This window comes from Diplotaxodon limnothrissa, linkage group LG23, assembly GCF_057381915.1.
Source record: "Diplotaxodon limnothrissa isolate DT_005_m linkage group LG23, D_limnothrissa_male_GT1.1, whole genome shotgun sequence".
Taxonomy (NCBI): Eukaryota; Metazoa; Chordata; class Actinopteri; order Cichliformes; family Cichlidae; genus Diplotaxodon; species Diplotaxodon limnothrissa.
In genome coordinates this window covers 28,960,198-28,967,862 of record NC_140617.1, presented here as the reverse complement: position 1 = coordinate 28,967,862, position 7,665 = coordinate 28,960,198, and the positions used below count along the sequence as shown (strand labels likewise).

Sequence of the window (7,665 nt, the reverse complement as noted above, 5' to 3'; positions counted from 1 at the left end):
ATTTCAAGATACAAACATGGAGGTTTCAAGGCTTCCCATTTCACTTAAAGTGGCGCAGTAAGGGCACGGCTCTGTGCAGCGCTCCCCCTGCCGGCCTCTGCCCCTTTGACGACGGTCCCTTAGAGTGGCCCGAAACAAAGTTACTCAGGAGTTAGCTAAGCTAGCTGCTAGCTACTACGGACTTACTTTAGACAAACACTATTATTAGATAGTGCCCCTGCTCCCTTTGCACGGCTACCGACCTTAAACATGTCGCCTACAAAGCACTTTATTATTCGGCTATAACATTAAAAGATCAAAAACAAAACCCACATTAAATAATTAAACCCTGCAGATTTGACTCAAACTTTTACCAAAGTGTCTTCAGATACTTTGTAACACCTTAAATGCCGCACTAGCCGCTGGCAGATTTGCGTGTATGCTGTGTGGTTGTACCTTCGTCATGTAATGACTGCTGTTTGTTAAAAAAAAAAAAAAAAACTTGCACAATCAAGAGCAAAATTTTTTCTCCCTTTTTTCTCCCTTTTTTTTTTTTTTTTTTTTTTTTTTAAACTTTTTGGAAGTAGCAACAACAGAAGAAACGCCCAGTTTGGGTCCCCTTGAAACTGCCTATAGACAGGGAGTGTCGTGCAAGTGTCGTCTCCGTTTTCTCCGATTCCGCGAAGAGAAGTATGTCTGACCACATATATACAGTTTGGTCTTGCAAAATTAAAATAATAAAATAAAACTATTATGTTTGACCAATTTCCATTTTGAGAATTTTTTTTTAAACCAGTAGAAATAAACTTAAAAGTAATAGTCAGTCATATTTTGAGTCTGGTTAAAAAAATAAAATAAAATAAAATAAAAGAATATTGTACTTATAAACAGTGTTTGGGTCATTACTGAAAGTAACATGTTATACCATCCTGAGAACCAAGGAAAATAATCTTCCCATTGAACTGTATTTTGTGATTCTTTCTCTTTGAAGGTAATAGAGGCCACCTAAACACGAGATATCAGTGGTAAGCCCAGGATGTCCTCCATTTAGTACATCAGGGCTAAGTGTAGTAGCTTAAATAAGTCAAAACATAGAGACCAAAAACAAATGTCGATTACAGAGAACATAAACAAATAGGCTGGTTCTCAAGAGGATAAATTACTTGTTAATTTTCTTACCTTACCATATGTACCTTATATAGTGACTCTTGTCCTTTTGTGCAATAAAAATAAAAGTAACATTCATAGCTCCACTCCTAAAAAGTTATAGACCACTCAAGCATTTTCCTTTTCTCACACACAAACTGAAATCAACTGATTGTAGTGCAACTGCGCTTAATAGCTATGCTAAACTATGCTAAACAGCCGGCTGACAGCAAGAAACTCTAGGGTGACTTTGGCATTAGTCACTTTGCTAGATGAGCAGGGGTGTCCAAATCCAGGCCTTAAGGGCCAGTGCCCTGCAGGCAGTGTTGGGAAGGTTACTTTTAATATGTATTCCATTACAGAATACAGAATACATGCCCCAAAATGTATTCTGTAACGTATTCCGTTACGTTACTCAATGACAGTAACGTATTCTGAATACTTTGGATTACTTAATATATTATCATGCTTTTTACAACAACGTGAATGTACTATTGCTGTGTGATTTATTACTATTACTGAAGGTCCGCGACTCCGAACTGTAGTAAAGGGACCTCTGACTAATACGGCGGGGTCCCTGTCGGCTCGTAGCCGAACAATAGCTTTACTTTGTTGTGTGGGTCAACTTTTCTTGCGAGAGACAGAGAGAGGCGTTGAAAGGCTGCTCCAACGGAACTTATTGTTTCGGAGGAAAACACCAACACAGCGTACAGTCGAGTCTTAATAGCTTACGTACAACTGGGCTCGTCAGGCACTCTTCTTGGCTGCAGTGGTTATTATTATATTTACATGCTTCCAGCTCCCGTTTTTCCTGGATGACAACTCGTACCTTTCCACTCCCCTTTTTCTCCCTCCTCGCGCTCACAGACCCATAACGTGTATGGCAGTCCATTCTCCCTGCAGCACGGACTACACTGCCCATGATGCTACATTCTTTAGAGCTATGCTTGTAGCATTCTGCCTGTTAGCTTAGCACAACAACAACGAAAAGGCGCTCTCTCACCCAGGAAACACACAGTCGCAGAGAGAGAGAGAGCGTCGCCCTGTAACCATGGCAACCGTAACGCTGCCGCCTGGAACGAAAGAACGTAGCTGTCAAACAAAACCCAAACAGTCCTGACCCGCGACAAAATGAAACAGGAAAGTACCGCAGTGTAATCCATTTATTTCAACAAAGTAACTGTATTCTGAATACCACCTTTTTAAACGGTAACTGTAACGGAATACAGTTACTCATATTTTGTATTTTAAATACGTAACAGCGGTACATGTATTCCGTTACTCCCCAACACTGCCTGCAGGTTTTAGATATCCACCTGGGGTCAACACACCTGAATCAAATGATTAGTTCATTACCAGGCCTCGGGAGAACTTCAAGGCATGTTGCGGAAGTAATTTAGCCATTTATCTGCTGTGATGGATCAAGGACACATCTAAAGCCTGCAGGAAACTTGTTGGACACCCCTGAGTTAGGGTTTCTCAGGTGACTTGGAGATAAACATAACATACTGAAAAAAATTTAATTGGCATATATTTTTTATTATCTTTATTACTAAATGTTGATGTTATTCAAATATGTTAAAAGATAGTGTGTACAGAATTTTTTTTACACAAACAGTAGAAACACACCAGCCACCCATGGCTGTTCTGCGGTACCGTCTGGATTTAACGTTGTCTGATCTCTCTCGGCTGACTAAAACACATTTGTCCTACGGTGACCACCACAGCTTGGATTATGTATGTGAATTGGTAGTGGAAAGACAACAGAATTCAGTTGACTTAAACTGCAATCTACTGACATCTAGTGGTGAGATTTTACACACTCTACCTTTAAAACACATACTTGGGCAAGGGATGTCAAAAACCCATTGTATTTCAAGACCCACATAAACACTTTAAACTTAAATTAGTTTAAAGTGTTATGTTTGTATTTCAATACATATTTTGTGCATTTTTAATCTTGTAGTGAAATATCCCTAATATTGTATTTTTTAGGAATTTTAGGAATGCATATGTTGGCTTTTTTTCCAATGATGGCATAATAAAATAGCCACTAAGACTTCCTTGTTTCTTGCCACCCATGTAAAACTGGCATTGCTCTTTCAATTGCAGGAAAACAAGTTAAGGAAATGAACACTTAAAAGTTTGAACTCATGGCTTCAGTCATATTTGTTGTGCTCAACTGCACTCCCCAGGGGATCATCAACAAGAAGTGAATCGTTTGCATAGTTTTACATGCCCATTATCTGTATAAATTTTAAAAAACAAACAAAAACAAAGTGTAAGTGTGAACCTAAAACAGCATCCTACACATACAAGAAAAAAGTTAATATTCCCAATTGTATCAATAGTTTATTACATACCATCTCATAAAAACATTTTCAACTTTTTCCACATATAAACACCGCAAATTGGTACATTTACAAATCTTCAACCATCCAAATTCATACAAAAAAGGAACACTGTGATAGAGCAATACACAAGACGGTCTATTATTACAAGGACGGCATGTACTCTGTGTATGTATGCATGTATAAACCTCGGCATGTAAGAATCTCTATGCATGTGCGTTTGGCTATAAAGTCCAGATATTGTGATCAAATATTTACTTTGATCAAATGTGGATTAAAACCAGTGGAGACACATATACAAGTTAAACATTTTGGATGTCAACCTGATTTAGGCACTGGTGACAGGCTGATTAGGAATGAGGTAACCTGATCAGCCGTTGGGTAATACTGACACCACAGTAATTTACCAGTGTGTGACTTCTCAGAATAAAATGTTATCTACATTAAGGACCTTTTTCCATCGCTGTATTACAGTTAAAAGTTAAGTTTTAACCACAGAACAAGAAATTGTACTAGATATTCCTAACTCACCCAAAATCAATTCATGTTTACTGTATGACACAAACCACAAAGACACCCCTTATTTTTAGTTTTTCTTTTTTCCTTTTTTTTTGTCACCATGATGCTAGTTTCAAAAAAAGTGAGTCAAAAATGGTCATGCACACACTCACACAGGCGCGCACACACTCACACATACGCACATGCAAATAAATTAACATGGAAAAAAGTAAACAATTTCCAAATGACAAAAAAAAAAAAAGAAAAGAAAACCAAACCCAAAACATCTTTTTGGTTGGGTTTTAAAATGTGTGGCTAAATGCAAAAAATACATAAGATAGCAGCTTAAATCATGGTACATTCACATGAGTTGTTTACTACTACTAATCTTAGTGGCATAAACAAGGTAAAAGTATTCATGGTACACATGTTCCAGGCTGATCGTGCAGAGTGGAGACCGAGGCTAAACTGAATATTGATGTGCAATTTCGGAAAACCACAATGTGACTGAGAAACTGTGCAATCAAAGAAAAGAAATCCTGTGTCCTTCTTGTGAATTAGCAGTTTGCAAGTCGTGGATTCACATCACAGCGGTCGGCTTCTCCTTCACTGGGATTTTCTTTAACGTAAGAATCCCGCTGTTGTTGAATCGAGGCTGTCTGCTTCGGTTACAGAGGACGTATTAAGATGCAACGAGCTCCGATTTTTTATTTCAGTGTGGCTTCTTTACTGTCACCTCACTTTGGGCTAGGAACATGCGGAGAAGTCCCAGATGCCGGGGACTGAGGGGAGCTCTGGTAGGTCCGCAACAGCACTTTGTGCTTGGTGGCTTCCTCTGTGCGACGGCTTTGTTGTTCCACCAGGAACTCTTTAAGTCGGCTGGAGGCGAAGGTGAGAGTCTGTCTCCTGAGCTTCATCAGGTAGGAGTCCTGCAGCCAGGCATGTGTGAAGCAATCTTTTGTAGTCGGGCGGGCCCTAAAAAACATATTAGGTAGCATTTGATATTGTTCTTGTTTTTAAAAAAAAACTTATAATCAACTTTTTTAAAATGATAATCACCATGGGTAACTGCTCAACATCTTCTTGAGAAATGCAGAGGCACTTTGAGACACATTTGGGTACAGTTTCGTTGGGTCAAACTTGGCCATCAGGATTTTGGATTCAACATGCTGAAGGTCCTTATCTTCAAAGGGGAGGTGACCACTAAGCCTGGTTGAAGAGACACAGAAAAAATAAACAGTCAGGTTGCTTATTCCAAAATGTAAATATGCAAAACATCGTATTTGTTTGACTGAATTTAAATACAATTCATCCTATTCACTCTGGCGTTAAGGGTAAAGGTCATTAGTGGCACGAAGCAAAAAGAAAACTTACATAATGTAGGTGACAATGCCAACAGTCCAAATATCTGCAGGAGGACCAACCACTTCGCCTTTCACCATCTCAGGAGCTTGGATCACATTTATCAGAAGATGAAAATTTAGAAAAGCAGAAGATTTTCAGATTTAGTAGAAATTCCTTCCATCGAAAATATTAAGCATATAGAGCCTGCATCTCTTGATCCTTACCCATGTACTCCAGCGTTCCTGGTCCTGATTCCTGCTGCTTGAGGCTGAGGGGGTTGAAGGTCTGCGCGCTCCCAAAGTCCACAATCTTGATGGCGTTGAGGTTGGTCACCATGATGTTGTCAGGCTTGAGGTCCAGATGGAGGATGCGACGGTTGTGGAGGTACTCGACCCCCTGGACAATCTGGACCAGGTATCCCACCACATCGTCTTCAGAGTAACGAAACCTTTTTGTCAGTGAAAGAGGAGGTTCACGTGTGATTATAGGACACAGACAGGGAGAGTTCAAGCAGCATATCCTGAATAAATTAATGCTAATTTAAATTTAAAGTGTTGAGAGATTGATGAAAGACTGATTCATTGCCAGCCTACATCACCTGAGAGCTCAGCTGATACGCTTTTATGCAATCAATCTCATTTAGGGCATATTTATTTTATATCTTCAAGCCACTTTGCAACCCACTTCACTCCTAGCTTATCTCTGCTGCTCCCGAATACAGCCATGGTGTGAAATACAACTTAAAGCAGAATCAAATAACAACCTCCTTTTCAACCTTAATGACTCCAAGTAAGAATCTTCTTTTTAGACTCCTGCTATGCAGGTTTGTCTGAGTTTGTGTGTCAGTGTGAGTCAACATATCCACCATCCTACCTGTCTATAAGGCTGTATAGCAGCTCTTTGCCAGTGCAGTACTCTGCCACCAGCACCAGGTAGCGTGGTGTGATGTAGGCTTCGTGGAGACCCATGACTTTTTCATTGTGAAGAGATTTCAGGATTTCATACTCCTTCAGGATCTCCTGCTTGTTCTCTTGAATGTAGGGAATGATCTTTGCCATGTAGATTTTACCTGTCGCATTCTCTCTGCACTCTCGGACGACTCCAAACCGACCCCTGCCAATGATAAGTCCTGATTACTTTGCACAACGCAAATAAAAGCTTGACCATGTGCATAGATTTTTTCTCAAGTTATAACTTTCAGAGTAACGTCAAACAAATATAAATTTAACAGCAGTCTCAACATCTCTTTGATTCACCAGCTTCTGAATTTCTTGTTATCCTAACTCTGTTGTTTTTTTGCAAGATTCATGTCTTTTTCCCCCAAAAGGACGATATCTATCTCACCTCGCTTTCTCATCTAGGAAAGTGTACGGTTTCTGTGGAACTCCCTGTCGTAGAGCAGTAGAGGGTGTAGCGCGTCCCGATGGGGTGCCTCTGGCGGGGGTACTGGCTCCATCACCGATGGGACTCAAGCTGGAGGTCTGTAGTACTTGTGGGGTAAAGGACACCGGAGTCGGGGCCACACGAGCAGTAGCAGTGATCGTGGGGACATATGTGGGTACTGAGGCCACGGTTGGTTTTGTGGGGGTCGAAGGTGGGGTTACAACAGAAGGTGGGGGTAATACAGCTGCAGTCTGTGTCATAGGAGTCACCACATTTACTGGACTCTGAGGTTTGGGGAGGACAAAGGGAGAGGTTGCTTTGGAGGTGGATGATGAAGGGAGAGTGGGGCTTATTTTTTGTGTGCCATCCACTGTTGCACCTGCAGATGGCAATGAAGGGTTTGTTGAAGGGCCGGAAGGTGAGGAGGTTAGAGGGATAGGAGTCACCACAATTGTAGATGATGGAGATGCAGATTGAAGATAGGATGCATCAGTGAGGGCTTCATGTTTTGGAGTAGAGGAAGTGGAGGTGATGGTGGAGACCGTTGATCTGGGAACGCTATTTTGGACTGGTTTGTGTGAAGGGAATGTCACTGAGGAGGTAATCACAGGCGTAGGTGGGGTTGGGGCTGTCTTTACAACAGCAACGGTAGGTGAAGCTCCTCCAACTGTGTTAATAGAGTGACAGATTAAATACATCAATTATTTACTCAGTATATTAGCTGCTTGTAGCAAACTACAGTTTTTAAACATGTTGTTTGTTGCGTAGCTTTCTTACATTTGTTTTTGTTTGGTTTGAGACAATGTACATGGTCTGGATGCTTTTCATACTATGCCGTGGCACTACCAGTTAATGAAAATGCAGGATTTTCATGATTTTGTTATAGACTGTATATAAAAAATGGAAGGAGCTACCACAAGTTAGCATTTTGACTCTCAAAGTCTTGCTTAGTTTTAAACCAGAT

At 40.5% G+C, this 7,665-nt stretch overlaps 1 protein-coding gene across 3 annotated transcripts in view; it reads right to left on the bottom strand.

Annotated features, from left to right (window-relative positions):
• Positions 1-3,464: 3,464 nt before the first annotated feature.
• Positions 3,465-7,665, bottom strand: part of LOC146608273 (striated muscle preferentially expressed protein kinase-like) — a 67,266-nt gene continuing 63,065 nt past the window's right edge. For all 3 annotated transcript variants that reach the window (XM_085348265.1, XM_085348267.1, XM_085348268.1), the window contains 6 exons: positions 6,663-7,368; positions 6,192-6,431; positions 5,543-5,766; positions 5,349-5,424; positions 5,034-5,183; positions 3,465-4,949 (listed from right to left, as the gene is read on the bottom strand). In XM_085348265.1, the coding sequence (XP_085204391.1) occupies positions 4,712-4,949; positions 5,034-5,183; positions 5,349-5,424; positions 5,543-5,766; positions 6,192-6,431; positions 6,663-7,368 (1,634 nt within the window). In that variant the 3' untranslated portion in view covers positions 3,465-4,711. The remainder of the gene's footprint in view (positions 4,950-5,033; positions 5,184-5,348; positions 5,425-5,542; positions 5,767-6,191; positions 6,432-6,662; positions 7,369-7,665) is intronic.